This window comes from Tilletiaria anomala, assembly GCF_000711695.1.
Source record: "Tilletiaria anomala UBC 951 chromosome Unknown K437scaffold_14, whole genome shotgun sequence".
Classification (NCBI taxonomy): Eukaryota; Fungi; Basidiomycota; class Exobasidiomycetes; order Georgefischeriales; family Tilletiariaceae; genus Tilletiaria; species Tilletiaria anomala.
Genome location: NW_013547008.1, coordinates 1 through 27,985, shown reverse-complemented (window position 1 = coordinate 27,985; position 27,985 = coordinate 1). Strand labels below are relative to the sequence as shown.

General features: G+C 56.7%; 10 protein-coding genes across 10 annotated transcripts; 6 read left to right on the top strand and 4 right to left on the bottom strand.

Annotated features, from left to right (window-relative positions):
* Nucleotides 1-300: 300 nt before the first annotated feature.
* Nucleotides 301-7,850, top strand: K437DRAFT_232872 (uncharacterized protein). Its single transcript, XM_013389451.1, has 3 exons — nt 301-1,149; nt 1,219-6,189; nt 6,255-7,850. The coding sequence occupies exons 1-3, from the start codon at nt 605-607 to the stop codon at nt 7,738-7,740; spliced, it is 7,002 nt and encodes a 2,333-aa protein (XP_013244905.1). The 5' UTR covers nt 301-604; the 3' UTR covers nt 7,741-7,850.
* A 276-nt stretch (nt 7,851-8,126) lies between these two features.
* K437DRAFT_38860 (HIT-like protein) lies at nt 8,127-10,367 on the top strand. Its single transcript, XM_013389427.1, has 7 exons — nt 8,127-8,635; nt 8,722-9,107; nt 9,194-9,236; nt 9,307-9,376; nt 9,455-9,533; nt 9,643-9,920; nt 10,011-10,367. The coding sequence occupies exons 1-7, from the start codon at nt 8,569-8,571 to the stop codon at nt 10,198-10,200; spliced, it is 1,113 nt and encodes a 370-aa protein (XP_013244881.1). The 5' UTR covers nt 8,127-8,568; the 3' UTR covers nt 10,201-10,367.
* Nucleotides 10,238-12,043, bottom strand: K437DRAFT_272748 (histidine-phosphotransfer domain, HPT domain-containing protein). Its single transcript, XM_013389450.1, has 3 exons — nt 11,526-12,043; nt 11,251-11,417; nt 10,238-11,171 (listed from the first exon to the last, which is right to left on the bottom strand). Exons 1-3 carry the CDS (start codon nt 11,544-11,546, stop codon nt 10,736-10,738), a joined length of 624 nt encoding a protein of 207 aa, XP_013244904.1. The 5' UTR covers nt 11,547-12,043; the 3' UTR covers nt 10,238-10,735.
* A 1,240-nt stretch (nt 12,044-13,283) lies between these two features.
* K437DRAFT_272747 (uncharacterized protein) lies at nt 13,284-14,643 on the bottom strand. The gene is made up of 3 exons (XM_013389449.1): nt 14,461-14,643; nt 13,748-14,362; nt 13,284-13,651 (listed from the first exon to the last, which is right to left on the bottom strand). Exons 1-3 carry the CDS (start codon nt 14,529-14,531, stop codon nt 13,450-13,452), a joined length of 888 nt encoding a protein of 295 aa, XP_013244903.1. The 5' UTR covers nt 14,532-14,643; the 3' UTR covers nt 13,284-13,449.
* Nucleotides 14,644-15,898: 1,255 nt separating this feature from the next.
* Nucleotides 15,899-17,324, bottom strand: K437DRAFT_261606 (TauD-domain-containing protein; the record flags this gene model as incomplete). Its single annotated transcript, XM_013389448.1, has 3 exons — nt 15,899-16,494; nt 16,565-17,124; nt 17,200-17,324. 3 exons carry the CDS (start codon nt 17,322-17,324, stop codon nt 15,899-15,901), a joined length of 1,281 nt encoding a protein of 426 aa, XP_013244902.1.
* Nucleotides 17,325-19,144: 1,820 nt separating this feature from the next.
* K437DRAFT_272745 (FAS1 domain-containing protein) lies at nt 19,145-20,929 on the top strand. The gene is made up of 3 exons (XM_013389447.1): nt 19,145-19,703; nt 19,775-20,381; nt 20,460-20,929. Exons 1-3 carry the CDS (start codon nt 19,551-19,553, stop codon nt 20,822-20,824), a joined length of 1,125 nt encoding a protein of 374 aa, XP_013244901.1. The 5' UTR covers nt 19,145-19,550; the 3' UTR covers nt 20,825-20,929.
* Nucleotides 20,899-22,430, bottom strand: K437DRAFT_38705 (uncharacterized protein). The gene is made up of 2 exons (XM_013389426.1): nt 21,558-22,430; nt 20,899-21,478 (listed from the first exon to the last, which is right to left on the bottom strand). Exons 1-2 carry the CDS (start codon nt 22,093-22,095, stop codon nt 21,084-21,086), a joined length of 933 nt encoding a protein of 310 aa, XP_013244880.1. The 5' UTR covers nt 22,096-22,430; the 3' UTR covers nt 20,899-21,083.
* On the top strand, nt 22,420-23,669 carry K437DRAFT_254596 (P-loop containing nucleoside triphosphate hydrolase protein). The gene is made up of 4 exons (XM_013389446.1): nt 22,420-22,663; nt 22,779-23,064; nt 23,168-23,471; nt 23,553-23,669. Exons 1-4 carry the CDS (start codon nt 22,611-22,613, stop codon nt 23,657-23,659), a joined length of 750 nt encoding a protein of 249 aa, XP_013244900.1. The 5' UTR covers nt 22,420-22,610; the 3' UTR covers nt 23,660-23,669.
* A 964-nt stretch (nt 23,670-24,633) lies between these two features.
* K437DRAFT_266906 (uncharacterized protein) lies at nt 24,634-25,406 on the top strand (the record flags this gene model as incomplete). The annotated part of the gene is made up of 2 exons (XM_013389445.1): nt 24,634-24,639; nt 24,912-25,406. The coding sequence occupies 2 exons, from the start codon at nt 24,634-24,636 to the stop codon at nt 25,404-25,406; spliced, it is 501 nt and encodes a 166-aa protein (XP_013244899.1).
* Nucleotides 25,407-27,080: 1,674 nt separating this feature from the next.
* On the top strand, nt 27,081-27,280 carry K437DRAFT_254594 (uncharacterized protein). The gene has a single exon (XM_013389444.1). It carries the CDS (start codon nt 27,096-27,098, stop codon nt 27,267-27,269), a length of 174 nt encoding a protein of 57 aa, XP_013244898.1. The 5' UTR covers nt 27,081-27,095; the 3' UTR covers nt 27,270-27,280.
* Nucleotides 27,281-27,985: the final 705 nt, after the last annotated feature.

Genomic DNA, 27,985 nt, shown 5'->3' with positions numbered 1-27,985 from the left:
TTCATGTCTTCTGTGGACCCCCTTGTCTCCATATTTTTTGCCCCATTTGCACCTCTGGAGTCAACAATGACACTGGCTCTGCCGGTTAGCTCTCTGCAATGTGCTTAGGGTTATCTTCGGCTGATGAGAGGGGCGCATTCTGGAGGAACGACTCCAGCCCTTGCTTGGTCCACCATCTTTCCGCACGGGATTGCCGGCCAGCGCGCACCAGCTCTCGAGGCCTGGCGGGGTTGGCAATGTGTAACAATTATTCTACACCTGGGCGGCAAAGTCGTCTTGTCTTTAAAGGCGGCGAAGGATGGATGTTGGATCTGATATTGGGAGTGTGCGTAAGACAACTAGGCACACATCTCGCGAAAAAGAAATAAAAAGAAAGCGAAACAAAGAAAGAAAAACGTGACATCAATGCTTCAACGCAAAAGATCACTCCCGTGTTCTGATTTTTATGCAGCACGACTAAAAGGTGGTCGATTTCACAAGGCTGCTGTCACCAATGCTTTACGCGGACTTGCAGTGAACCTCATGGAGATCACCATCCTGATCCTTTCTGCTCGCTCATGAAGGGTTGAAACGATTTGAGGTACTGGAAAGCGCATGTGACACGATGGAGGCGGCGTCGGCGTCTTCGTCGACGCGGTCAGCAGGTCTGATCGGCGCTGCTCCTTCGACGCCTACGAACCGGATAGACGAAGAGACCGGCCGTCCCATAAGCCCCATCGCTGGGCTCACTAGCAACGGGCGGCGTAACTATGAAAGTTCGGCTGCGATTTTGACGGATACAGATCAGGATGCCAACGGTGTGACCCTCGAAGATGCGCTCGAGCAGCTCGTTGACGATGCTCTCGCCAACCCACGCAACACTAAGCCTTATTCGAGGCTCATTCCCGAGGCCTCAAAATTACTCAACGCGAATTTTCAAGCCAGCACATCCTCGTCCACATCTCCCTTGGCGTCATCCGGCACACATATGTTCTGTGCAAAAGCTGGCGCCTTACACAATCGCAAGCTGCATGCTGCGATGATGCGCATTTTCTCCTTCAAGCTGGCATCAATAATGGAGCAATGGATTCAAACACTATGGAAGAGCATTTTTAGCTGCAAGGACTGCTATATGGAATACCTGGAAGCAAAAGAACGGCTCAACGAAACGTCAGTCTCGGATTGCGAAACAACTAGCGAGTAGGCACATGTGCTGAACTACTCTTATTTTGGGCGCAGCATTTCCAAGGTTTATCCTCGCACAAATGTCGAGCAGCTGTTGGAGCATATTGAATCATCTGAAGCTGACTATGCGTTGCATCAGATGGACGAAGCCGAAGCCGCTGGGTCGAATCCATTGGAGAGCTTCTCGGCAGACCAGATTTTTGCTCTTGGCCACATTCTCGCTACCACCTCAACAAAAGCCTCTTCGCTCTTACAGAAGCTCAAGAATGCGATACTCGGTCTGGCGGGCCCGTCATCTTTGCAGAGCTCGGCAAGCTTGCACCGGTATCCGCAAATAGCGCACGAGCTCACACCAGGCTTGTTATCTTTGTTACTCGTCGATGACGACACACACACACTGCAGAGCTGGGCTCAGGCACAGCTCCACGGGCTGTCAACCACGACTATCTCGACAGAGCGATCCGAAAAATTCATACGCCGGAATCCGATGTTTGAAGCTTTTATTCGGTCTCTTCTCGTAAGAGTCGGCAGCACAGACGGAGTCAACGTGACTGGAGAAAAGAGACAAGCAATTTGGCAGGTAGTCACGCACATTCTCCACTTCATCCCAAACGCTGCGTCTTCATTTGCTTCGCACGTCGCTGGCAGCCTCAGCACAACTGGTGCATTTTTCTCCGACGTCCTTAAGTGCTACCGACTCGTGCTAGATGCGCTTGGCCCAGGCTTTTGGCGTCTGGCCGGAGCAAATAAGGACGCCGAATACCCGCATGTTCTTCTCGCCATCATTCTAGACAACACACAGCTGCTCCCTGCCATTGAACATTGCGCTACCTCACAAGTCTTTGTCAGAGCAAACTCTAGCCAGACTAATGGGGGCAAGGCGAGGGACGGGGGCGGAGGAGCGCAAAATCCAGCACTGATGTGGATGCTCGTACATGCAAGGTCGTTGCAAGAAGAAGGGTGCGAACACGCCTTTAAGGATGCTCTTAAGATCTTGGCAAACTTTTTGCTCGAGAAGCTTCAGCAGGCGCACTTTGCCGTGTCGATCCGGACGCAGGCAATGTTTGCTGGCATCTCTGTGCTCAGCACGCTGCTCTCTGAGTCCGTCAGCAATGCTCGAGTGCCTTCCTTTACTAGGAATGCACACACTCTCGCCATCCTTGATGCTGCGAACATGTATGCACCGACGCTAGTGGGTATAGGCTTGCGCGGTCGGATGCCGAATTCGCAAGAACGACTCGGAATCCAGTCCTCCCTGTGCTCATCCGCTCGCAAACTGCTGCGGATGCTGCTTGAGATGGATGCGCGCAAGATCAAGAAAGATATCGGGGTGTTGTCTCAGATTGCGCAGGACCATCTCAAAGCATGGAAAGGGCGATATAAGGAGCGAGCAGACGGCAGCATCATGAATGCCCAGGGACCTTCCGCCAAAGATGTGCTCAGCGAAGCAGCAGAGGGAAGCAGCCGGTACAAGTATCCGCATGCGAGTATTTGCAAGGGTCTTTGGGACGAGTGCTACGCTACCGTAGCCAACGGCAGCGTCGGGATGCTCGCGCTGGAGACTTTGCTGCCACCGCTAGCCCTCTTGGCGCCCTTCATTGAACCGACGCCGGCTACGCTGGTCGCGCTGCAGGAAGGGCAGGCATTGCCCGAGTACAAGGTCTACAGGTTGGCGATTCGAACGGCCATCGAACGCGTATCCTCCGCATTACTTGCCGTCCGCCAAGGCTTTTCGAATGCTGTCGAAGAGCTCTCGATGATGATGAGCGAGGATAACCTCACTGCTCTTTGCACATCGCTGGCCGAGAGCCTTATCATGCTCAATCTCTCACCCGATGATGGTATGCACCTGAGTGCGCAGAACCTTGTTCGCGCCGCTTTCACCAACGCAACGATGCGCGTCGATTGTTTTCGCTCTCTCTTGCACTCCAACCCCGACGGGGCATTCAAGGGCATTTGCAAGTTTCTTGAAGCCTTTATCCAGGCGGCAGAAGAGTCTGTCGAAGCGAATGCGCTTGCCAAGTGGGTCATCAGAAGCTTGGCCGACGTTCTCGACGTGCTCTGCGAGACCAACGATGGTCTACTTAGGGACGATACGGACATGTCGCTTCTCAGCGACGTATCTCCACGTGCGGCGGTTGCCGCGTACCTGCCCAGACTTTGGAGTCTCATGTGCAAGAGCGTATCTGTCATCTTTCAGAGGACGCCAAAATGGTCTGCCACGATCAGTAAATCGGAGATGGTCGCTTGGTTCAGAGACGTCACTCTGTTCGCGACTGAGGTGGTGGAACAGGTCAAGACAGTGCAAGATGCGTTGGCTTCGGCAGAGATGAGGCAGGGCGAGGAAGGGCCCAACGAGAATGTCGATGCATTGACTCTTGAGCTCGTCCTACCTCTGGAGAAAGCCATGGCGTGGCTTCGACTAAATGATGAGGAGATCATGCACGAGACCCTCAATTTTGTTATCAAAGCGCTTGCTTGCTTCAGCGGGAAGACGGTTGAGCTCCCAGCGGACACAAGGGGCAAGATGCTTGAATTTGTCAATTCGCAGATGCAGATTGAGGATGCGAACAAGAGAATGACGCTACTATCCATCAACGAGCTTTCCAATCTCAAGCACCACATTGACCCCAGAAGCAAGCCAGTCGAAATAATAGCCATCGAATCGGATTCAGATTCGGATTCTGGTGACGCGCAGCCTCGCCTTTTGAAGAGCAAAGACGTTTCATCCGCATTGAAGAAGCAGAAGGGCCTCAAGCAGAGCTCGCTCAAGGACTCCACATGGTGGGGAGCGGCTACGGCTGTTGGTGCGCGTTCCAAGGCCGTAATCGTTGCGAAACCCAAGGTGTGTTCAGAGCAGCAATCCAAACTCGACTTCAAGCAAACACTGGCTCTGAGAGCCCGCGAGGGGCGACTAGACACTCCATCTGTGTACCATCGGCCGACGTCTTCACATCAGTCTCAGGCGCATGTTAACAAGCTCAAAGCCGTGTCTGCTCTACGCGTCCCATCCAACCTCCGCGACGCAGACGAAGCGCCCAGTAGCAAGATTTCCCAGTTGCGACAAGAGTTCCGATCTTCTAATGCAGCTCGCCCGACCACTGCCACATTTGGACGAAACAAACGACCGATCGCACCACCAACAACTGGCCCGGCTTGGGAAGTGCCAACGAAAGGACCTAAGGCCTCGTCTGCGGTCCCCTCTGTCGCAACAGTGGCCTCTGGTAGCAAATCTGGCGCCAAAGGGCAGGGTGATTCAGAGTCTTCATCGGACGAAAGTCAAGGTGACGATGGGGAGGAGGTCAAAGGTCTGGCTTCTCTCAGGGCTAGCATCATCAAGAAGACATTCATTCCCAAAAAGGCCCCCGAAGTCAAAGTCAAGCTTCTAGAAGATGACCGACTCCGCCAGACAATAAGGGAGCAGGAGGAGCTCGAACGGAAGCGCCGTCTTCGTGCGCCTCCAGACTTTTCTTCCCTGCACCAGTCGCTGCTATCATGGGACTTTCATGAGACGGCAGATGCACCACCGAGGAATGGACGCCCGAGAGCCATCCCATCAACATTCTCATCCGCAGAGGAGTACATGACGGTGTTTGGACCTCTTTTGCTCATGGAGTGTTGGGCGCAACTGCAGCAAGCCAAAGAAGAAATGAACGCGTCTCGCACTGTCGCGATTGAAGTCACTTCCAGATCAAATGTGGACGCATTTGCCGACATTAACGCCATCTACACCAATCGCAATTCCAAGCTGGATCTCCGCGAAAATGACATTGTCTTCCTCCGCGAGCTGCAATCGGAGACGGGCCGGCAGCGCATCGTTCTCGCCAAAGTTCAAAGCTATCGCAAGCATAATCTTGGGCATCAAGTCGTCTTGCGCGCGTGCTTGCGACACAACACAGCAGGGATGAACTCAGCTGTCGCAGCAAGGACCAGATGGGAGGTCGGCCCGCTGTTCTCACTCGCCACTATCCATCGCGAGTGTGCTGCTTTGCTTTGTGCGCCTTACCTGGATCTTCGCCAGCAGATTTTCAGAGGCCTCCTTGCACCCAAGCCAGTCCTGGATGACGACGAGCTGCGCCGAACCATGGAGGTCTACGACCTCAATAGCCCTCAAGCGACGGCAATTCTTGGCTCGCTGCATGCTGAAGGGTTCTCTCTGATTCAAGGGCCGCCTGGAACGGGCAAGACCAAGACCATTTGCGGGCTCATCGCCAAATTCATTTCAGACCGAGCCCCTGCACGGCACAGCGTCTCAATAGATCCTATGATGAGAAGCACACTTGGCCCTAATGCAAAGATTCTGATCTGTGCACCTTCCAACGCCGCGATTGATGAATTGGTCAAGCGTGTCAAAATGGGGTTGCCTTCCGAGAGCGGACAGCTTTTACGACCAAAAATCATCCGCTTGGGCCGCGATGAGAGCATGAACGTCGAGGTCAAGGATGTGTCTCTGGAATTTTTGCTGGATCAAGCAGTATCAGGTATTAAAGACGGAGGTACGGACGCATTGGCATTGCAGGAAGATATTCGTAACCTGCAAACGCAACGGCAAGTAAAGCAGGCCGAATTGGAAGAAGCGCGGATGAGCGGAGATACCGTCAAGGTCAATGCGCTGCAGGCACATGTGCGACTGCTCATGAGCAAGCGCACTACCTTGATGTCCAAGCTGGACGAGGTCAAAGACCAGCAGAAGGCTGACGCCAGACAAAGAGAGGCAGAGCGGCGCAAGATTCGCCAGCAGATTGTCATGGAGGCCGACATCATCTGCAGTACGCTCTCTGCAGCCGGTCACGAGATATTGTCGTCGCTGGGTGTAGATTTTGAGACTGTTGTCATTGACGAAGCAGCTCAAGCCGTCGAGCTCAGCACACTCATCCCACTCCGATACGGCTGCAAGAGGTGCATTCTGGTTGGTGACCCGAACCAATTGCCACCAACAGTCTTGTCAAAGCCTGCAGAGCGTCTCCACTATAACCAGTCTCTCTTTGTTCGTCTCTTCCGCCCACATGCCGTATACCTTCTTTCGTGAGTGTCGCCTGCTAATATTGACTGATAAGCATTATCTGATGCTTTGATGCGACTTCGAACAGGATCCAATATCGTATGCATCCCAGCATCTCTCGCTTTCCTTCATCGAGGTTCTATAATGACGAGCTCCAAGATGGGCCGGATATGGCGATCAAGACGATGCAACCGTGGCACCAAGACTCGCTCACCCCGCCCTACTGCTTCTTTGATGTGCGCGGGAATGAGACCAAGGGAAAGTTTCACTCTCTGATGAATGTCAAAGAAGCTCAAGTCGCGCAGGCTACCTACGAACGGCTGCGATCGACATGGCCACAAGAAGATTTTTCCTTCCGCATTGGCATCGTCAGTATGTATAAGGCTCAGGTGGAAGAGTTGCGCAGAGTTTTTGCGACTCGATATGGCGCTGGCATTCTCTCAAAGATCGACTTCAACACTGTAGACGGCTTTCAGGGGCAAGAGAAGGACATCATCATCCTCTCATGTGTACGTGGGGGTCCTCAAGCAACCATTGGCTTCTTGAATGACATCCGACGTGTCAATGTTGCCATCACGAGAGCTCGGAGCAGCTTGTTCATCCTTGGCAATACCGAGCTTCTCCGCCAGAATGACACGTGGGCAGCGCTGATCGAACGCAGCGCTCAAGCTGGTTTGCTAAAATCCGTCACGCCAGGATACTTCTCGCAACATTTTATCCCACCGCCTGTCACGGGCTCCATACAAGTCCCGGCTCGCAAGCGATCGCCAACGAAGAAAGATTCGGCGAAATCATCAAGCACAGTGAAGCAAGTCGTTCCAGCGAGAGTCCAGAGAGCTGCTGCAGCACTTGCGTTTCAAAGCAAGGTTTCGAGTGCAAGTCATGGAACCCAAGCCAAGGCGGAACTGGCGCTGGAGAAGAATGCTCGTAAAACCATGCGCTCCGAAGAAGGGGAGATCGACGAATCTGAGCTCTATATCCCCCAGAAAAAAGCACGCCTTGAAAGTGCCTCCGACCGTGTCCCTCAAGCAGCCCAGCAGCAGCCATTCCCTGACACTTCTGCAAAGCCTGCCATTCCGCCGCGCAACATCAAGCCAAGGGTGCTTCCACGCGACGTACAGCCAAGATCACCGCCACGGGACGCAAAGCCAAAATCACCGCCCTGCAACGACACCAGATCAGCCCAATTACGCGTTCGCCCTGATGATCTTCAGTCAAAGCCGGCCGTAAATGGAAACGCAGTTATGCCTCCTGCCATTGCAAGAGCGGAAAGGCCTCATCATCCCGGCCATATGGACAGCAGGCTGAAGCCCTTGACACTTCCGCCCACCGTGAATGCTCGGATTCCTATGTTGACGCACCGACCCTCCGCTCCAGCGTCCTCCACGCCGATCCAACCGCATTTAGCCGCGCCGCAAGGTTCGACCAGTTCATTCCCGACCATTCCAGTGAGCGTCCGTCCACCTACCGCAGCGCATGGGCAAACTTCCCAAAATCGGGCTTCAGCAGCCAGTCGGAAGGCGCTCTTTGCCCCTTCTCGCCGAAGTTTCCCACCGCGTCCTCAGCACCAATAGACACATTTGCATATTTTGCTGGCTTCATAAGCATTACATGACACCAGTTGCATCTCGCAGTATGTAGCATACAAATTTGCGCGCAACGCCGTTCGTCGAATGGTGGCCACCCCCCTCAGTCCATGGTCGGTCTGCTATGTTGACCCGTGCAAGCTCCCAAGTCGAATTTCGTTTCCTAACCTCTCTTTATTGCTGGAAGCAGTTTGCGGCTCGGAGGCTCCGACCTTCCAGTTTTATCACATTCCGTGACTAAGGTTCAATTTAAAAGTAGCCGAGCTTCGTCGGCGTTCTTTGAAAGCCATAATCTGAAAGCAAGCTTTCAGCAACGACCCAACATCTCAAGGCCGCCTAATCGAGCAATCCAGAGAAGCTCCAGTCTATTTACGGTCACATCTTATCCAGATTTGTAGTTTGAACTCCCAAGCGAAAGCTTCTGATCGCTTTGCCTAGCCTTGTATCATCGCCTCCATCGGCAACCCTAAGCCTATATGATCCTGGTTCCACTTTGCCTGAAAGTGCGGTTCAAGGGCTTGTCTAGTCCATGCGCTTCGTCCAGAGCTGTGATCGCCCAGTTGGGAGTCTATTTTGCTCTCAGCGCGGTCACAATTCCTATCAAGGTTGTTAGCCACAACTCTTTGGTCTTCGTTGAGGTGATAGCCTCGAAATTGCTGAACCGTTTTCAACAATCTGTGATTGTGCACCACATGGACATCAGACAGGACTCCATCTTGACACTTCGAGTCTGCACTTCTGATACTAGTCGAGCATTTCCTACCCAGTGTGAAACGCATGCCTCGAGGGCGCTGGTCATAAGCAACGTGCCGTAAGATGACGTCCGACGGCAAGGATTCGGGTTCCCTTCAGGGGTTCCAGCTCGACCGTGTCTTGTCTGAAGGTGAGTCTCTGCGGATTATCCCCTGTCCGACTTTGTCGTGCTATAGTACCGACACCCGTGCCAATGCTGCAAAAATACGCTTGCAGACCCCAAGACGCATGCTGCAGCCTTGCTTGGCCACTTTTCTGCGATCATCGACGGCAAGGACTCAAAAGAACAGGCGATCGTCCTAGTAGAGAAGACGCACTTTGAGCAGCGATTCTATGCGGGTCTGGGGAATGCTGAGTTGAAAGACGCCGTCGAGACCGGTGCACCTGAAGAACGAGCGACCAAAGTAGCAAAAACGGTGGACAGTCCAAAGGGCGCTGCGGCTGTTTCCACTCTGTCGTTCCATCGGAATGCGTTTGCGCTAGAACGGACGCAGAGCTTGGGCCAGAATGACATTTACACGTGGCTTCTAGGCTGGACAGCAAGCGAGTCCACAAGCCCGGCTGACATCAAGATCACATTGATCCGGCCTGCCTCTGAGGCTGTGAGTATCAGGTGCCCGATTTTCTACGTTCAGGACTCATTCCTGCAGCTGACTGTCGGAGCGAGCATGCGTGGCTCTTCACCCAGCATGTTGCCAAGCATAGCTCTCAGCCGATCTACGTAGTGACCGGTGGGTCGCCTGTCATGCGCATGCATTATATGGTTGAATCGGGCTGATCGACTTTGCGTCGTCTCGCTAGAGACTCCGGAGATGTACAAGGAAAATGTAGAACCGTGGATTCTCGCTCAGCCTCCATCCCGGATCCAATGGTACGTACGGGATGGCGAACGATACCATTCTGCAGACTAAACACCTTGACCACGCTTCTTCTCACTCAATCCGGTCAGGGTGTACAACATCCTGGAGAAGAAGAAAGAGAAAGATTCGATCCTGTATGAGAACCCAGATCCGCACACCGGCTTTGTCGTGAGTCTGAGCCAGTCGCTACGAAGATGCTGGCACACGTATCGACTAAGCCGTGTTAAACAATCGTCGCTTTTCTCTCTCTCTCCCCTCTCCCCTCTCCCGCGAGCAGATCCTGCCGGACCTGAAGTGGGACCAGAAAACGCTGTCATCGCTGCACCTGACGGCCATCGTGCACGACCGCTCACTGCGGTCACTGCGCGATCTGCGCCCGGAGTCCGAGGAGCCGCGGCACGTAGAGCTGCTTCGCGCGATCCGCGCCGCTGGGGCGCACGTCGCTTCCGTGCGCTTTGGGCTGCGTGCGCTCACTCGGTTGAAGGGCGACGATACGGAGCACGAGATGGGCGGCAGCGCTCTGAGGTGCTATCTGCACTACCACCCGACATATTAGTGAGTACCCGCCAGACGTGGCTGCAGCAGAACCTGTGTGTGTGACGGGATGCGAACCCTCACCCTTTCCAAATTTCTCTCCACGGGCAGCCACCTACACGTGCACATCACCGCAGCGGACAACGCGCTGCAGCCGGGCGCGCTGGTCGGTAAGGCGCACCTAGTCGACGACGTGATCGACCTGCTGCAGCTCGGCGTCGATCTGCGGCGGCGCAGCATCGGCGTCGCACTGGGAGCTGGCAACGAGCTGTGGGACGTGCTGTACGGGGTGCGCGCATGAGCGGGGGCGCGAGAAAGGGAGCAAGCAAGCGCTCATCGGCCTTAACACGCCGTCACGTAGTCGGGAAACCCTGCACCGTAAGCGCTGATGCCATGCCATGCGCTCCACGAAGGGAAAAAAAGCTCGTCTCGCATCGTCATTCGAGTACATTTCCACGGCGTCGTAGTCATGTGATGTATAGGTGTGTGCGGGCGCGGCGCGACGCACGTGATGCATAGTGCTCAGTTGCTCTGCCCGCTTCTGCCTATGCTGCCTATGCTGCCTATGCTTGTACCCCCTCCTGCGGACATGCGCGCGAGCACAGCCGAAATGTGGTGAATCACTCTCTCCTTCCTACTTGCTTCCTTCCTTCTTGCTTTCTTTCGTTCCGTCGTGCTTTCTTTTTTCTTTTTCTTCTTTTTTTCTTTCTTTGTTTCCTGCCATTCCTTCCATGCCGTGCGGTACCGCGCCCAACCGTGCCACCGCTCGCTCTCGCTCGCCGGAATAGTCTCGGGCTGCCCGCAGGCACGTCCTGGGACGTGCAGACCGCCCATTCTCATGACGACGCTGCCGTTGTCGCTGCAATGGCCGGCCCTTTGGGCGACGCTGCAGCCGTGGCGTCGTCCAATGATGGCGCCGGCTCGCTGGCTGCGGCCGTATGTACGGGTTGTTGTTGCTTCGCTGCATTCTGCGCGCTGACCTCGTTCCCCGCGAGAGCAGCGGCCGCCTGCTGCTGCTCCTCGTCGTCATTGTAAAAGCGCCTGAGCGCCTTCTCGGCCTCTTTATACTGCACCTTGACGTCGCGCAGCGTCTCGGTGAGCTTGTGGAGCGCGACAGGGCGCGGGAGCTCGGCGAGGGCCTTCTCGTCTTTCTGCTTGCCATAGTGCTGCATGTACTCGCAGCTGTCACGTACTTTGATGACGCCGCAGGCTGCACTCGAGCCCTTCAGGAAGTGACCAAGGGTGGACAGCTCGGAGAGGTCCTCTTGCTCTCTGCATAGGTGCGGGGAGGGGTTTGGGGGTGTCAGCCAAGAGGAGGAAGAGAAGAGGGGGGAGGTAGAGGAGGGCTCACAGTGCCTTTTCCATCTGTTCAAAGGTGGTCTTGGCCTGATCAAAGTAGTTCCAGACGATGCTTTTGCTGAACTCGTGGTCGTCTTCCTCGTCCATCTCTAGCAGCTGGCCAAAGATGTCCATGTCGATAATGTCTGGCGGCAGCTCGGCCTCTGACAACGTCGACGCCTGAGGAGGGGCAGCAAAGCAGCGTAGCGCCAGTGAAGGGGAAGATCAATGGGGGTTTTTGGGTCAAAGGACGGGCGTGCGGTAGCAAGGCGCAGGCGAATGACTCACCTCTGGTTCAGTGGATGCCATCGTTGCACAGAAAGGTATGCGCTGCCGGATCGCCTCGCCTGCGTCTCGTCGGCTGGTCCTTGTGCTGGGGTTCGCCAGCGTACTTCTTTTCTGCACTCTAAGCAGCAGCACCTTCCCCCGACTCGTACCCTTGTAGGGTTTTTGGGGTGCAGGTAAACTTACACCAGCCCCTTCCCTTCCCCGGCGACGGGAGCTGTACTGCGAGCGGGATGCGTCGATGTGCGCCTGCCGAGAGCAGAAGGCGTCGCTGCGGCGCGGAAAGAGAAGCAGGAGAGGAAGGAAGGCTTGTCTGCCTGCCTGCTTGCTTGCTTTACGAGGGGACGTTGCAAGAGGACGAAAGCAAGTTGATTGAACGAGCTAGGTGCACGCTTTGCCCTCGCTTTTGCTGTTTGCTCTCCCTGCTGCTGTCTTGCTACGCCGAGCTTATTCGCACTTCTGCTGTCGCTGTATGGCTGACGGATGGAGAAGGGGTGCGATTGGACCTGTGTAGAGGAGGGGGCGCAGCTGAGCTAAGCTGAGCTAGCTGGCAGAAGAAAAAGGGGGGTATAGAAGCAAAGGAACGCAGGCAGAAGAAAGAAGCGAACAATGCGCAACAGAAAGAAGGAGAATGAGAAGGGGGGCGATGCCAGTCTTCACTTTAGACTGTACCCCACGGGATGACGTCCGAGGTGAGAGGATGGAGAGTGTGTATGAAAGTGTGCCCGTGCGCCCAAACAACACATTATGTCAGCTCCCCAGGCACTGTACCGCACTGCAACTTGCAATACAATCAAGTCACGACACAGCAGCAGCAGCAGCAGCAAGTGGCGGCTCACAATAGATGGGCTCCTACTCATACGTCATTCACATACACCTTTCCCCCCCCTTTTTTGGACCTGCTCGCGTGAGCCAGACTCGAGCGACTATGGATAGACAGGTAGGCTCTTGTCTGGATGGATGGGGTGCAAGGAGATTGGGCATCGCTGCTGCTGCTGTGCGAACAACCAGACGGAAGGACGGATTGACTCGAGAGGCATTGCTCGCGCCAATTGATCCATTGATCGATTCGTCACTGCAGTTATGACTGCAGCGGCCCTTGACGCGCAGGTGCCCTTCCCGCGTTAATTTTGTACTATCCATGTCTCCATGTACGCCCCCACGCAACACGCAGCACGCCGTGGTTGCCCCGCTACAGCTTTGTTACAAGCTTGTACGACCGCGCCGTTGCGCGATGCACCGACGCGCACCGTCTCGCCTCTCCCCGTACCCATCCCATTCGTTCGATACGAGTAGCGTCGGGACAATAACATACAATGACCAGTGATGACCATGCATGCATGCGCACCGCAGGTGTCGCGATCGATAACAAGGTCCTGCGTGACCTGGCTCATGAGCCAAAGCGGTCCTCGCATTGCTTCGGCGCGTTGGCCGAGCCATATAAATGCTCCTCCAGCGGACACGCGCGCACTGCATGTACATACTCCTGGGGGTTTGTGGCATAGCAGCCAGTCCGTCGGTTGCAACTTTGTGCACTTCTGTTCTGAACGGGCATACATACCATCATGCAGTAAAGTAGGCAGGCAGACACTGCATCCACTCAATCTCAACGTCAACCTTAACAGGGCGGGGTCACTTGCGCTGGCACATTTCCTTCTTCGCCCCTACCCGCATTGCGACTTGCGCCTTGCTCTGCAAGAGTGATGCCCACACCCCCTTGCAAAAACTCCCCTGACGCAAGCTCAAGTGGCATGGAAGGCTGTCTGGATGTCCTAGGCGTGTGCATCGACGGATTCATTACACTTGGTCTCTGTCTCTCTCTGTGATGATTGGTTTTTTTCATCGGCGCACGCTGCACCGCACCGCTTCACAGCCCGCCTGCTTCGCTCTGCCAGCTGCCGTCCGACGCCGCGTCGGCAGGCGCCGCTCACGACTCGAACACGAGACTGGCGCCGACCTTGTGCGCGGCGCCACCTGGGGCGGCCGCATCGTTGCCCTGCAGCTTCTTCGTGTCGAGTGCGAGGCCGAGCGACGCCTTGACGCCGGGGCGGAGCGCCTGCGTGTAACCGAGGCAGAGAATTCCGTCGTTGTTGATCTTGGCCTTGACGAATGCTGCATTGTCGAGGTAGCTGTGGATGTAAAAAAAACAAGGGATATGCATGCGTCAGCGCCCGTTTGTATGTCTAGCCATGCCAAGAACGCCAAGTGCGCCCGCTTTTGCTCACGCCTTGGTGCCGACCTCGAGCTTGACGTTGGCGTCAGACTTTGCCTTGTCGTACGTGGCCCTGGCGCTGGTCTCAATGTCGTTGTTGACGCGATGGTAGTACGAAGCGACAAAGGCCTTGAGGTTGCCGAGCGCCTGCAGCGTCACCGCGTACTCGGGCGCGTGGAAGCCGGCGGCGAGGTTGTAGCGCGTGACGCTGGCGTCCTTGACGCTGTATGCCGCCTCACCACCAACAAGGAAGCCGTCCTTGCCGACGACAGCGTCGGCCGTGACGAGCGGGCCCTTGAAGACGTCAATGTAGTTGCGCGTGTGGACGCCCGGTTGCTTGTACAGCGACGCCAGCACCAGCGTCTTGGCGCTCTTCTCCGGCTGCAGTGTCGAGACGGCCTCAAACTTGAGGCCCTTGGCCAGGTGGTTGTCCAGCTCGACGTGGTTGCGCAGGATGTTCGACGTCGTCCAAGCAGTCGTCACCGCCGTGCCGCGCTTCTTGTCGTCGTACTTGACCTCCAGATCACCGCCGATGCTGCCATTGGCATTGTCACGCAGGCCGAGTACGCGGAAGGTGACGCCGTTGGGCGCCTTGGTCTTGACCTCGAGGGTGGACCCCTGGATTGGGCTGCCCCGAGCAACGATGAAGAAAAACACAGTTATTTGTTAGACCATCGGGCATCGGCGCAGCACCGCATGAAAATGGAGTGACTGCAGGCAACTCACTAGTCCTTGGTGAGGAGGTCGTTGGCAGCCTTGCCAAGATCCTTCCACGACGGGGGAATAGGAGCAGCCATTTTCTTTTCTTGTGAAATGCCAAGGCTTTGGGGGATGGATGGGAAGCGGTAAAGCAAGTACCGAAGCAGAAGAAGGATGAGAGGATGGACTGACTCGAGACCAAAGCACGAGGGAAGCAAGAGGGGAGAAGGAGAAGGGGAGCTGGCAGAAGGAAGGTGTTGATGGTGCGGTCGGTGATCGAGAGGTCGAAATGTGTGCGAGAGAGATGGAGAGGGGAGAGACTGCGACTGAGACCGACAGCGACAGCGAGAGCTGAGAGAAGGCGGCTCGTGCGTGCGCCATGCAGACTGACTGCTGCGTGCAGCGTGGGCGGGCGAGCGAGCGTGTTTGGGTCGGGAACGAGGGCTGCGTGCGCCAGCCGGCTAGCACTGTGACAGTCTTCCCGCTCAGTCTTGCCTCGGAGACTTGCGGAACGACTCTAGCCGCAGCTGCTTGTCTTCTTCGTTCGTCTGCTACTAGTAGGCGACGACGCCAACCCTAACCTACCCAGAGTGTGCCCTCGCCTGCGCTCCCTTGATGGCGGCGCGCTAGCGACTCCAGTGCACGCCGGCATGCATATCCGCGTCGCGACCACGCTGGGCCATCTGAGCACTCAGCACCCAGAGAGCCATGTACGGATCGTGCCCCCACCCCCGTGGGTCGCCCGCGTCCGGCAGAATATACACCTTGCCCATGCCACATGTTACATGTTATGCCATACCATGTCATCTCCCCCGCATATGTGAAACATCCGTGCGCCGAACGACATCCTCCCTAGGGCATAGTCATTGACCGCAAGTACAACTTGGCTCTCTCGGTCGGCGACCTCTCCTTCAACCGTGACCGACACCAGACATCTCCGGGATAGCCCCGTCTCCTCCGATGCGCCGTCCAGCCAGCGGGCAACGGGACCGGCTGCATCATCGCGTGCTTCTGAAGGAGAACGAGACGAACTTGACAGCATCCCGGGGACACCAGTGCCGTCCTGAGCGCACATGCTCGACAGCAGCATCGACCACGGTCACGGTTAGCGCCACGCCTCGGCTTACAGATCCGTCGCTGCAGAGCTGCATCCGCGACCACGCATGGCCACGACGACACGAGACCGCTATCGGGTGCCTGACTGTTCGCGTTCACTGTCGCAATGTATGCCGGCGCAGCGCTCAAGGTGCTCATGCAGAGGCATGTGCGCTGCAAGCAAGAGCGAGCCAAGCAGACTCGCCGTGCGCTTGACCATATATAGGATGCAGGGAATGCTGATGATTCTGCACGGTTGGAGCCTCCGCTCTTCCTGCCTTTATGTTGAACAAGAAAACGGTGTGTATGCGGATCAAAAAGAAATATCTGCGTGCGGATTATATGACACAACATGAGCTCGCTCGCATTTTCAGTCCTTAAAGCCTCCGTTCGCCTTTTGCTTCCTCCTTTCTCGGAGAGCTTCGACAGGCCAGCCATTGACCTCCCAGAGCGCCTCTCGACGACTCCGGCCTTCGGTTCCGTCGGGAAGGTACAGGCTAGGGATCTCTCCCGTGGCAGCGAAGCGGATCGCGTGCCGGCGGCAGCTGCGATCCGGCGTCCAATGGTCGTACGTGGCTGAGTGCACCGTCGAATCGTTCGCCCAGAGGACAAGCGTGCCCTCCTGCCATTTGACGCGCAGCGTCAAGTCTGAATTGACTATCATCATCTCGTAGAGCATGCGCAGCACCGCGTCGCTTTCGGACTTGGGCACGCCGACAATCTCCCGCGTGAACGCCGGGTTGACAAAGATCGACTTCCACCCAGTCACCGGGTTGGTGCGCACGAGCGGGTGCACCGTCTTGATGCCGGGCCGCCGCAGGTGCACACCAGCCGCTGCAGCGCCCTCCGCCTGCTCCAGGCCCGAGTGCACGGCGGACAGCGACGAGAGGTAAGTCTGCATCTCGGGCGAGAAGGCGTCATAAAGGCCGTAGCAGCTGCTGAAGAGAGTGTCGCCGCCACCATTGGCTGAGAGCAACACAATCCCAGGAGTCAGCATTTTGCGGTCTGCGCTGAGCATGCGTCCTTGCATCCTCACCTGGGTTCAAAATGTTGTATAACCCAGTGATGCCCGGTGGGTTGACCTCGTACGTTACGTCCGAGTGCCAAATGTCGGTGCGCGAGTACGATGCTTCGCTAGGGCGCATGGTCTCCTCGTGCCAGACCACGTGCAGCTCGTCAAGCCCGCGCTGCTTGGGCACGCCGCTGGACGGGTGCTGGTGAAGCGGCCGCTCGGGCGGACCGAAGTAGCGGCCCCAATCGCGCAGCTGCTCGCCGGTCAGCTTTTGGTTGCGCAGCACGACGACACCGCGCTCGGCGACGAGCAGCGCCAGCTCGTCCTTTTGCGCCGGCGAGAGCGACAGGACGTCGACACCGTGCAGCTCCGTGCCAATATTTACCGTCAGGTCTGTGACGTCCGAGCAGGCTTTGAGCAGGCTCGCTTTGCTGCGGTCCGCAAAGAGCCCGCGGTCTCGCACGCCGTGGATCGGTTCGTACGGCTCGTAGACGAGGTCCTTGGGGAAAGCTGGTTTCAACCCGGCGTGCTTGTAGTCTTCCTCCTCGTCTGGTATGTCATCGGCGCCGGCGTTGTGGTATGGGCTGTATGCGCAGAGCAAAGCACACCGTGTCAACAAGGCAAGCGTTTCAACCGCTCAGGCGGCGTCTTCGACTCACTTGAAGGACTGGAAGAGCGACGCCTTGCCTTCGGTTCCCTTGAGGTCTGCCGCCTTGCTCCCTTCTTCTGGGTTCGGGCGCGGGTTGCCCCCGCGCCGCGAGGGCGAGGTAGAAATCGGCGCCATGGTCAACGCTTGTGTGGCTCTGGCGGTCTTCCCTTTCGTGTATTGACTAGCTACGTGATACCTAAGAATAAAAACACGTTCGCCAGACGCAGCATTATCTAGCGTCTGAGCGGGCAAATGTGAGGAGGTTGATGGGGAACAGCGATTGGACGGGCGGCAGAGGAGGCCAGCTTGGGACAGGGGCCAACAACCCGCACGCTGCTATGTTTATACAACGGAGAGTACAACGATCTGAGAGGAAGAAAGCGCCGACATGTATGTTGAGATTAAACACACGGTTCATTGTAGATGGTAACAACGAACGAATCTATCCAGGCGCCGCAGGGCCTGCGGAGCGGTGAGGGAGTGGGAACGCCTCATCGCCGCCGTCAACGTCTAAAGGGCCGGATGGCGTGTTTCCCTGCGCTGCGCAGGATGGCGCTGCCGATGACCCCACAGTTTTGCGCATTGCTGATGTGCGGACATAGAGCAAGAGAGTATAGACGCGGGGCAGCAATGTGTGCCACTTGATCATCCATCCATCGCCTCTGGTGTAAGGACATTAGCCACAACGCTGATGTGAAAGCCTACCCCTCGTGTTTTCCTCTCCCTCTGGCAGAGGTGAAAAGAGACACGACACCATCATTGGCCTGCCTTGCCTGCTGATCACGCCATCTGTTGTTCGAGCGGCTTGACGATAATCACGGCATGTTCCGCAGCCGATGGCGTGACTTGACTGCATCCTCAATCTTTGCCGCTGCGGCCAGTGGACGAAGATTCTATCTGACCCATTTCCCGGCCGACAGAACGAGCATACGATGATCCAACAGCTGTTTCGTGTATATATAGGTTGCACCGATTACGACACGCGCCGGACCACTGGAGGCCTTCGCATAAGTACGCAGGAACGCGAGCCTTTCAATCGGCATTCGGCCAAGAGCGAAAATCTGCCCATGATGTAAGGATGAGATCACATGCCAAGCGCGCAACTGCACACGAGAGGACATCGAAGAGCCAAGTGCTTCCTTCACCTCCCCTTCTCGCATACCCGCATTTGGAGCACACGATGCCGGCATACGCTCTTGGCATCTGCTGGTCGCCATGTACAGAGGTTAATGGAAAGCAGTCAAACAACAGATGGATCTGAGACAAGAACAGGCTGTGTTATTCTGTGTAAGCTTCTGAACGATTTGAAGAGTCGCCGACGTCGTGTCGTACACACCTCGCGGGCTCTGGGATGTGGAATTGAAACGTAGCCGGTGAGCCGTGAGAAGCGTTGAGCTGTTGCGCCACGAGGCGATGAAGGGCGGCGTACGCCGTATTATCGGTATGTGACGCAACAATTGCCAACCTCGGACTTGCCAAGGGGAAAAGCTGGCGCAAGCGAACATGCAAGCCACGAGGGCCAAAGCATCTTGCTCCTCCATGACACCTCCAAGGCCCTTAATACTATAGGGTTATAATCGACATACGCAGATGATACGTACAGTTGCACTACGCATGGTAGTCAGGAATTCGACCGGAAGCGCCGAGTGCGTTTTCCCTTTGCTTCCCTCACTGTGAATCACCCACTGGTCAGTTTTCCGACAAGCGCACAGCTTACCGCTACGGCGTTCAAATTCCGCTGACATGTTGACAGCTATGTACAGGCGGCTCGAGCGTCGGCTTCGTTGTAACCACGCACCACATAAGCCAGAAACCGCCCCCCCTGGCTACATACCTGTGTGCACATGCAGCGCTTCAGGCATACTCGAGACTTTTGGAAAGAGGCTTGGCAGCTCGCCGCGTAAAATCTCTAGGCGCTTTTTGAGGTTGACTTCAGTCGCTTCCTCCACACACGGCCCCATTCCGACCGTCATGCTTCCAGCTTCCATCGCACACAAGACTGGTTGAGCAGGAAGAGCACTGCCCAAGCCGCCAGTGTGCTATCTACCAAGCTGACATGCTGACGACAGTGACGTAAGGTCAGCATGCCCCCGTCCTACGCCCTTGAGGTCGATAATCTGAGCACTGACCCTGATCATCGGAACGTGGAGTTTCTCACGAGAATATGATGTGCAATGGCATACCTTGACTCAAAGATCGTGGATGGGCGGTACAGGTGACATGGCTTTACCTTATAAGACTTACCAACAGCCCAACTTCTCTTCATCGGACTTCGTTTCCTCCTCATAACCCCTCGAGCTTCCATTCGTACCCATTTTGCATCTCCGCTGTAGTCGTGCTCACACCGTCTAGCTGTCCAAGATGAAGTACACCATCCCCATCGCGCTCGCCTTCGTGTCTGCGACCCTTTCGTACGCGCAGAACAGCGCTTCGTACGCACAAGGACTGCTCCAGGCACTGCAAAGTGCCAACTTGACAATGCTTGCGTCTGCCGCTGGGAACTCTTCGGATCTGGTACGTGGCCGACTGTATCCCCGCTAGGGGCAAGCAGCTGTACTGAGACTGCGTTGTTTTCCTTTTGACAGGTCGCCGCGCTGCAGAGCGGAGGCAACAAAACGGTGCTGGCACCGACGAACGATGCGTTCGCCGCGCTCGGCGCGACACCCTCGGAGGATTTGCTGCACGCCATCATCACCTATCACGTCATCAATAGCACGGTGTCCGTCGCCGATGTCAGCGCGGCCGGCAATAATGTGTCGTCGACGCTCTTGAAGGACGACGACTTCGTCTCGCTGCCCAACGACCGCGCGCAGGTCGTCGTGCTCAGCAAAGATGCCGGGAACGGGACCGTGCTGATCAAGGAAGCGAGCCGTAACGTCACATTTAACCTTACAAGCGATGGCCCCACGTACGACAACCTGCTTGTGCAGCCAATCAATACTGTCCTCTCGATTCCTGGAAATCTGAGCACTGTCGCGTCCAGCCTCGGCTACTCGTCCTTCGCTGATGCAGCGAGCGGCGCGCAGCTCATCCAGACGCTCTCCGACGCCGAAACCGGCCTGACGATCTTTGTGCCGAACAACGACGCGTTCCAGGCTGCGAAGTCTGAGATGGCTAGCGCCGACCGGAGCGCCGTACAAAACATCTTGCGCAACCACGTCATTAACGGCACCGTCGCGTACTCTACCCTCCGTGAGTGCAAGCTTAAGCTTTTTGTGCGCATGCTGGCATGACTGGAGGCTGACTGAGACCGTGTTGCACACCTCACAGTCACCGGTCCGAATGCAGTTGCATCCGTCGTATCTGCCAGCGGCAACAGCCTCACCTTTGGCGCCGGCAGCAACGGAGGACTGACGGTGACGAGCGGCAATGTGACCGCGAACATCATCCGCACGGACGTCCTACTGTCCAACGGCGTGATCCATGTCATCGACAGTGTCCTCGCAACCACGACGACCAACCCGGAGGCGGCGGCCAGCGCATTCCACAGCGCCACTTCAGCTGCTGCCGCGAGGCCTAGCGCTGGCATCTCGGGATCCTCGGCAGGCAGCAACGGCGCCGTCGGTGGCGCAGTCGGAAGCGTCGCGCTCGTCGCTGCAGCCGCGGTAGCCGGTGCGCTGGCGCTCATGTCCTGAGCGAATTGTTACGGTGCAGACCGTGCGGGCACGGACGAACGCGGCACGCAGCGAACAGCTCCGCTCTTACTATGTTAAAGTAGAGGAGGAAGGGCTCAGTTATGCACTGTCTGAAAATATTGCTACATGCTACATGCCACATGCTGCGAGGTGGAGAGTGTGTTTAGTTTACATTTATAAAAGGAGTCTGAGCGATCTCATAAGGGGCATTTCGGTATTCGTGTCGAATATCGATCGCTGGTGCTGCGTGTGATTCATATCAAAATGCGTATGCATGCAGCAGTTCGTGCGCATGCCGCCCTAGCGCTGAAAGCCAGCCTTGGGGGAACCGCGTGCTGCCGGAAGCGGGTCCAGGGTGTGGCGGTTGCTGGGGCACAACACGCTCGACGGTGAGAACTGCCGTACGGCCGTCCTGCGTAACATGGTGGTTGATGCCGTGCTTTCCAGCCGGAAGAAGCCCCTCGACCCACTCGGTCGTCGCGCGCCACTCATACTCGCGCCACTTGCCGCCGGCCTCGGCGTTGGCGACGAGAAGGTCGCGCCCAACGTTGTAACCGTCCTTGTCGATCGTGTGCTGGTGGCGAAGGTCCTTCTCCTTCGAGACGGCCAGGAACCACGCTCCTGTCTTGGTGGCGGGGCCGTATTGCTTCCAGACTGCGGATCCATACCAGTGTAACCTGGTTGAGCCAGAGGGTTCAACCAAAGAGATGCTCATCGAGGAGTACACGCTCACCTCTAAAATGATTGCCGCCAAAGAGAGACTCAGTACAGCTTCCCACCCAGCGGCCAGGATCCCACATGTTGGTCTGCCTGTACTCGAACATCTCCGTCTTCCAGCCCCTGCCGTCTCCGAGATCAGCGCGCTGCAGGTCGCCGACGTGCAGGTCGAGGCACTCGAAGCTGAAGCCGATGCTGCGGATGTAGTCGCGCAGGCCGGCGTCAGAGAGGATGTACGGATCAGAGCGTCCGGAGATGATCACATTGATCGGCTCGCGCATGCCGTTCGCAACGAGGTCGAGCATCGAGCCGCCATGGATGCGCGGGTCGAGCCAGCCGGGTGCTGATGCGTCGCGCGGGCCATTGCTGTAGTCGAGCGCCCGGGCGTCCGAGAAGGCTGATGCACCTTCATCTTCGCCGATCTTCGCACGAAGAGGGGCGACGGAATCCGCCGGTGAGCTGGGACACTGCGATCTGGCGGCAGAAGCCGGTGTCGGGATAGCCGCGACGGCGAGCGGGACAAGCAGCGTCGGCACGATGATCGAGAGCCTCATACCTGGTTCCTTGTGCTTTCGCTTTGTGCGGTTTAGCGCAGGGTGCGAGGTGGCGAGGGTAGAGGCTTCCGCTGTATGCTTTCCTGTTTATAAGGAGTCGGTCGTGTGCCAGGTAGTTGTCCGTCAAGTTGCAGATACGAAACAAGAGGGAAAGCCGCGAGGTAGTGGAGATATGCTCAATCCGCAACTGAGAAACGCGGAGGTCGTGTGGCAAGTAACCGACAAGCGCGCGCCCAACCACAGAGAAGTCGCCGACAGAGAACAGGATGTCGCGGCAGAGTCTCTCTTATCTCTTCACCTCAATACTGCTTCCCATCTGTGGCTCTGGACGAAGAACAGATGGAAGAGCCCATGTTCCAACTCACTTCAGAGCAACTCTGCGTACCCTAAGGGTCAAAATTTTACAACCCTTCGTCGAAGAAGACATGTCTGCGTAACCTTCGTCTTGAGTACCCTCCTGCTTCAGCTTGCAAGAGTTAGGTGGATTCCCCACTGAGGTTGGAACGGAGTAGAGCATGGAACAACAAGTGCAAGAGCTGGGGGAGCACCTGCAGGCGAAATTGAAAAAGTGACATCTAAGTGCAGCCTGAGGCATAAAGACAAAGGACGGCTCGACTGACCAACCCGCTGCTTCTTTGCGCTCACGGCATTGCCTTCCCCACCGCTTCATGTATGTTGGGAAGCCTTCCGGCAGGGCGGCGCTACCTTGTCTCCATCTGCGGCGTACCCGGTTCAGGCAAGTCGTCGCTGGCCAAGCACGTCGTCGCATACGTCAACCGTGTCGATCGCTCATCGTCAGGAGTAGCTTTGTCTCCCCAAACCGAGGCGCGGCCCCCAGGTAATGAACTCGCCCCGGCGATCGTCGTGGGCATGGACGGCTGGCACTTGACGCGCGAGCAGCTGGATCAGATGCCAGACCCAAAGACAGCACATGCTCGCAGAGGTGCCGCGTTCACTTTTGACGGAGAGGTGTGTTGCCAGCTTGGAACCATGTATCCTATTTGCACGGGCATACAGCTACTAAAATCTCTCACACACACTCTCTACACCGTCTCCTGACATATGCATGCAGGCATTCTCCGCATTCGTCCTTTCCCTCCGCGAGCAGCCCCTGTCAGCGCGCGTGACCGCGCCGAGCTTTTCGCACGCGGCCAAGGACCCGGTCGCGCACGGACTGAGCGTGCTGCCGCAACACACGCTCATCGTGATCGAGGGGCTCTACTGTAACGTCGATGCACCGCCGTGGCGCGCGGCGGCGCGCGCGTTCGACGAGCGCTGGGTGGTTCAGGTCGAGCGCGCCGTCGCAAAAAGGCGCCTAGTCGCGAGGCATGTCCTCACGGGCGTCGCGAGGGACGAGCTGGAGGCTCTTTGGAGGGGTGAGTGCAGCGCATACTTTTCGCTCTTTAGGGCCATACACCTGATGATTTTCGCTCACTCCTGATGTTTCGGTCGGGCAGCCGAAAATAACGACCTTCCAAACGGTGATTGGCTCCTGGAGCACATTGTTGAGCCGGCTCGACGGTTGCCGTCATTAGAGGACGGATCATGGAGCGGGAATGCATGATAGATCGTCGATCCATAGGTCTAGACGTTTTTGTGGTCGCAGAAGGCGTCCGAGAGGGCCCAATGTCCACAGTAGATTGACCGTATACATCAACCCTGGCTTCAGATGATTTGCACCGTCCGCGGCTCCTGTTGTTTCGCATCTGATAGCAACAGCCACTTGCTTCCCTCCCCCTACCCCCCTCTGCATTTACCAGCGGAGGCGGCGGGCTCTCCCAGCTGTAGCATACACGTATAAGCATATACATGTGTCCACTCGTTGCAATGCAATGTTCTTTGGACGTACGCTGACCGCCTGAGCTGATAGTGTCTTCCAACCAGCGATGTTGTTGTCTGCTGCGTTGCGCGGGCGGAGACTTGGAGAGTCTGAGACTGTGCGCCAGTGCGGAGGATGCTAGGGCCCTCGCGCTGTGCTGTGTCGCCTCGTGGGGGCTCGCATGGTGCCACTGGCGCTGAGGTCGCTCACTGGCTGTGCGCAGTCAGATCGAGAGTGTGTCATCCGGCACCGCGCGCGCGCGCCCGCTGGCAAAGTCGCTCTCATCTCTCCAACCACAAACCACCACCATAACCAAGCAGACTGTCACCTATGCACTCACTCACTCCCATCTTGCACACATCCCACCTCGCCACCCTCCCTCCCTCTCCGCTGAGGGAATAGCACCGCGCAACTCAGCACAGCAGCAGAAGCGCACACGCAGAACAGGTCACGCCAGATTCCAAACCAAGATGGTGAGTAGACGCAAGACGCGCCAGAGCGTCCAGGCGCGTCCGCCCTTAGGATCGCCAGATGAGAACCCCCACATCCGACTCGCGTCGTGCTTCTCGCGCTGAAGCCAAGCCTGTCCTGGCAAATGCATCGCGCGGCACGACGTGCGGGGTGGGAAAGGGATGGGAAATTAAATTTGCGTAGATGGCCTTTAGATTTAATCACCTCCCCGCTCTCGGGGGCAAGGCCCGGCCTCGTGACATAACACCATGCAAGTGAGATAATAGCAGCTCGCATGGGCATTGCACCACCAGCGAAGGTGCCTCGAGATTGCCCAATGTGCGCTCCTAGTGTCACGAAGTGCGGATGCTTGGAGGCGGGGGCTTGGATTGGCGCCGCCTCATTGCCTGCCCATAGATAGGGAATTTACTAGGAATCGTGCGAGGAAGACGAATGATTATGGGCAAGATGGCGTTGGCGTACTGACCTGTCTCTCGTATTTACTTCTCGTCTCGATCATGCCTTTGGCCTTGCCTCTCTGTTGTAGTCTTCGGGAGTCAAGGTCCACACTGACTGCCTGGAGCAGTTTCAGAGCCTCAAGCTCGGGAAGAAGCACAAGTTCATCATCTACTCTCTGAGCAGCGACAACACGCAGATCGTTGTGTCCAAGACTTCCGCCTCTGCCTCGTACGATGACTTTGTTGCCGAGCTCCCACCGACAGACTGCCGCTACGCGGTGTACGACCTGGAGTACGATTCGGATGAGGGCAAGAGGAACAAGATCTGCTTCTTTGCCTGGTCCCCCGACGACGCTAAGATCAAGCAGAAGATGCTCTACGCCTCGTCCAAGGATGCCATTCGGAAATCCCTCACCGGCATCCAGACAGAGATCCAGGGCACCGACTTTAGCGAGGTCGCGTATGATGCCGGTGAGTTCCCGCATCACGAACGAATCGTGGGGTTTCTGATCGACGCAGGCAGTGGCGGGAGCCCAAGCTCACGGGCACAACGCACCGGCGGCAGTGGTGGCAACCGAGATTAGCTATGTTGCTGGGTGATCGTGCTGGAGTTGCATCGGGAGAAACTCGTGGAACGACGGGACGTGTCACGGAGCAAGATCTCCCATTAGGCATTGGTTGTGGACGAAGTAGGACTGCGGCCGCGACTACAGAAGATTTTGACATGCGCTACGCAGCAGTCCAGTTGGCCCGCCTGCCAGTCTGCGGTTCACCAGTGCCGCTGCATTTCCCTCGGGTCTTTTGACCTGACTTTTTCCTGTGCACTTCAAATGCTAAATGCGCTGACTTTGTACTTCATGTCGGACCCCGTTTTATCTTCTGGCTACAGTTCTCGACAAGGCACAGCGCCGCTGAGTGGAGCGCCCATTCTTCATCTTCGATAGAGGCAGGATGCAAACGCAGATGCAGGTGCAGAAAGAGACAAAACGCAACGCACAAAAACATACAAACGCATACCTGCGCCCCATTTCTTCCCCCTATTCCTGCGCACAAGCAGTGCGAGCGTAGCGCAGGACTCGCCGCATCGCAATAGCGCCACCGCCTACTCAGCACAATACGCGAGCAGTCTTTCCCCCTTCCCTTCCTCCCTCTATGTAATTGGTGCAGACAGACAATCAGAATGGCAGGCAGGCGGCAGCCAGGGAACGCCAACGGCAATTCCAACCACTGGCGCGCTGGAATAGCGCACCGCTCTTCACTGAGCCCCCTTCGCCTCGCTCATTGCTTGTGATCGCATGCTCTTGGACTTCCGTTTCTGGGAGGCCACACTTGCCGCGCTCCGCCACACTGCGGGGGCTTGACGATTTGCGGGAGGATATTGCGCATCGGAGACTCATCTGCTGCTGTTTGCGGAACTTGCATACGTATGGAACTTCCTGCAGAGCAATCGTCCAGTCTTGCAACCGTCCTCAGACGGAGTAGCGAGGACGAGATTCGCTCCGAGGCGAAAGACACAGGCTGGAGGGTACCAAAGGTATGGTGTGGTACAACGCGGATCGCTATTCATTTCTTTTCCTTTTCTTCTGGGGTTTATTTTGTTCTTTTTTTCTTTCTTGTTGCTTTGCTTTGTTCGTTCCTGCAATGCCTGATCGTACTGATTATCTGCCACGTCGCTGATGCTTGTGTCGCGTACTGACGTTCTTCCCATCATCTTTGCGTTAGTGCTGATTGTCTGGGTGGCGGCGAGGGCGATGGCCGCGCTGCAGGTGTCCCTGCTCGCCGCTTGCGTGTTCGTCTTATGCTTATGCTCGTGCTTGATGACGTTCATGATTGTACAGTGGCGCCCATAGCCCTGGCGGTGAACGTGGCGGCGGTCGGGGATGTGTGCACTTTTCCGGTGCGTTCCATGCTGACACCGTGCTCATATCAAGCGTGGCGATGGTGATGGCCTGGGCCGTGGCGATGATGAGTGTGTTGGTTCTGGTGCTGCTGATGACTTCAACCGCGCTGTTGAGCTTCCACATCTGCGCTGCTTTTTTGCGGTTCTTGTGCTGCTCATCCTCAGCTGCGCCTTGGCCGACAAGCCCAGCCATAGCAGGAGCAGCAGTAGCGGTGGCTGTGGCGGCACCAAGCGAGGCGGCATTCCGGACGAGCAACCCCTCTTCGTCCGAATGTAGACTTCCATGCTCGTCGCCATCCCTGACCTCTTCGTCGGCCAGGTATGAAGACGTGGACGCGGAAACACTGCGGCCAGTGACTGTGCTACCGCCCTCATGCTCTTCTGCCATGAGGAACTCCTTACATCGAACACAATCCCGATCCTGCTCTTGATTTGGTTCTTGCTGCCGCTGCCGCTGCTATTGCTGCTATTGTTGCGGCAGCGTCATCATGTCCATGCCACGTGGCTTTTGAAGGACCCGGCAGTTAAGCGTCGGTGGCAGTCATGACGCTGATCCTGTGAACCGTGACGTTGTTCGTGTTCGTGTAGGATGAAGATCATGTCGCCGCGGTGATAACCGCAAAATATATCCTCGCCACATCAACGTCTTGGGAATCCGAAGCCAAATCCGTGGCCGAGATCCTTGCTCAATGGGGGTTGCTGGCGCATACCGTGGGTGTGATGGTGGCCGTGGTGATCATCACCCGCAAAGGCAAGTGGGAACGAAAGGAAAAAGTGCCTCCACAGCCGGGGCGGAAGGCGAAGCTGCCACAACTACCGTCAGATAGCACGGCATCGCGGACATTGAGGTAGTCGGAGGGCGTCTGTGCACCAACCTCTGTTCGCGCTGACATGGTTTTGGCGGGAAGCGGGACGAAAGAGAGGATGGTTTGGGGTAACGTTGCGCTCTAGCCTTCCAATGCGGCTGATCACGGCAGGCTGCATGTAGCAGAGAGGTCCAAGCGTGAAAGTATTCATAAGGAGCAACGCTTGTTTTCCAATCCGGCGGTGATGTGAATGACCGACGATGGGTGGCTCCAAGAGGTGACTGGAGGGTTCTGATCTCCATCTACTTCTCCCTTCGGATCCGTCGGCCGACTGCTGGGCTGCCCCGTCCCTGCTGGCTTTCGGTCTGGTTGCCTTCCGGCCGAGAGACATCCCGCCGCAGACAAGACTCGATCAATCCCCAGGATTGTTACTGCCTAGCCTTGCATCTGTTACTCT

Bases quoted from the DNA above. Each gene is read 5' to 3' on its own strand.
- K437DRAFT_38705 (XM_013389426.1), bottom strand. From the start codon at position 22,095: ATGAGGCTCTCGATCATCGTGCCGACGCTGCTTGTCCCGCTCGCCGTC. The intron at 21,479-21,557 runs GTGAGCGTGTAC...ATGGATCCGCAG, and splicing joins TGGCGGCAATCATTTTAGAG to TCTGGAAGCAATACGGCCCC.
- K437DRAFT_272748 (XM_013389450.1), bottom strand. From the start codon at position 11,546: ATGGCATCCACTGAACCAGAG. The intron at 11,418-11,525 runs GTGAGTCATTCG...GCCCCTCCTCAG, and splicing joins TGGCATCCACTGAACCAGAG to GCGTCGACGTTGTCAGAGGC. The intron at 11,172-11,250 runs GTGAGCCCTCCT...GCACCTATGCAG, and splicing joins GAACAGATGGAAAAGGCACT to AGAGCAAGAGGACCTCTCCG.
- K437DRAFT_38860 (XM_013389427.1), top strand. From the start codon at position 8,569: ATGACGTCCGACGGCAAGGATTCGGGTTCCCTTCAGGGGTTCCAGCTC. The intron at 9,108-9,193 runs GTGAGTATCAGG...CTCTTCACCCAG, and splicing joins TCCGGCCTGCCTCTGAGGCT to CATGTTGCCAAGCATAGCTC. The intron at 9,921-10,010 runs GTGAGTACCCGC...CTCCACGGGCAG, and splicing joins CACTACCACCCGACATATTA to CCACCTACACGTGCACATCA.
- K437DRAFT_254596 (XM_013389446.1), top strand. From the start codon at position 22,611: ATGGAACAACAAGTGCAAGAGCTGGGGGAGCACCTGCAGGCGAAATTG. The intron at 23,065-23,167 runs GTGTGTTGCCAG...ATATGCATGCAG, and splicing joins CGTTCACTTTTGACGGAGAG to GCATTCTCCGCATTCGTCCT. The intron at 23,472-23,552 runs GTGAGTGCAGCG...TCGGTCGGGCAG, and splicing joins GCTGGAGGCTCTTTGGAGGG to CCGAAAATAACGACCTTCCA.
- K437DRAFT_272747 (XM_013389449.1), bottom strand. From the start codon at position 14,531: ATGGCTGCTCCTATTCCCCCGTCGTGGAAGGATCTTGGCAAGGCTGCC. The intron at 14,363-14,460 runs GTGAGTTGCCTG...TGCTCGGGGCAG, and splicing joins GACCTCCTCACCAAGGACTA to CCCAATCCAGGGGTCCACCC. The intron at 13,652-13,747 runs GTGAGCAAAAGC...TTACATCCACAG, and splicing joins CTCGAGGTCGGCACCAAGGC to CTACCTCGACAATGCAGCAT.
- K437DRAFT_232872 (XM_013389451.1), top strand. From the start codon at position 605: ATGGAGGCGGCGTCGGCGTCTTCGTCGACGCGGTCAGCAGGTCTGATC. The intron at 1,150-1,218 runs GTCAGTCTCGGA...TTTTGGGCGCAG, and splicing joins AAAGAACGGCTCAACGAAAC to CATTTCCAAGGTTTATCCTC. The intron at 6,190-6,254 runs GTGAGTGTCGCC...GACTTCGAACAG, and splicing joins CATGCCGTATACCTTCTTTC to GATCCAATATCGTATGCATC.
- K437DRAFT_254594 (XM_013389444.1), top strand. From the start codon at position 27,096: ATGCTCTTCTGCCATGAGGAACTCCTTACATCGAACACAATCCCGATC.
- K437DRAFT_272745 (XM_013389447.1), top strand. From the start codon at position 19,551: ATGAAGTACACCATCCCCATCGCGCTCGCCTTCGTGTCTGCGACCCTT. The intron at 19,704-19,774 runs GTACGTGGCCGA...TCCTTTTGACAG, and splicing joins CTGGGAACTCTTCGGATCTG to GTCGCCGCGCTGCAGAGCGG. The intron at 20,382-20,459 runs GTGAGTGCAAGC...CACACCTCACAG, and splicing joins CGTCGCGTACTCTACCCTCC to TCACCGGTCCGAATGCAGTT.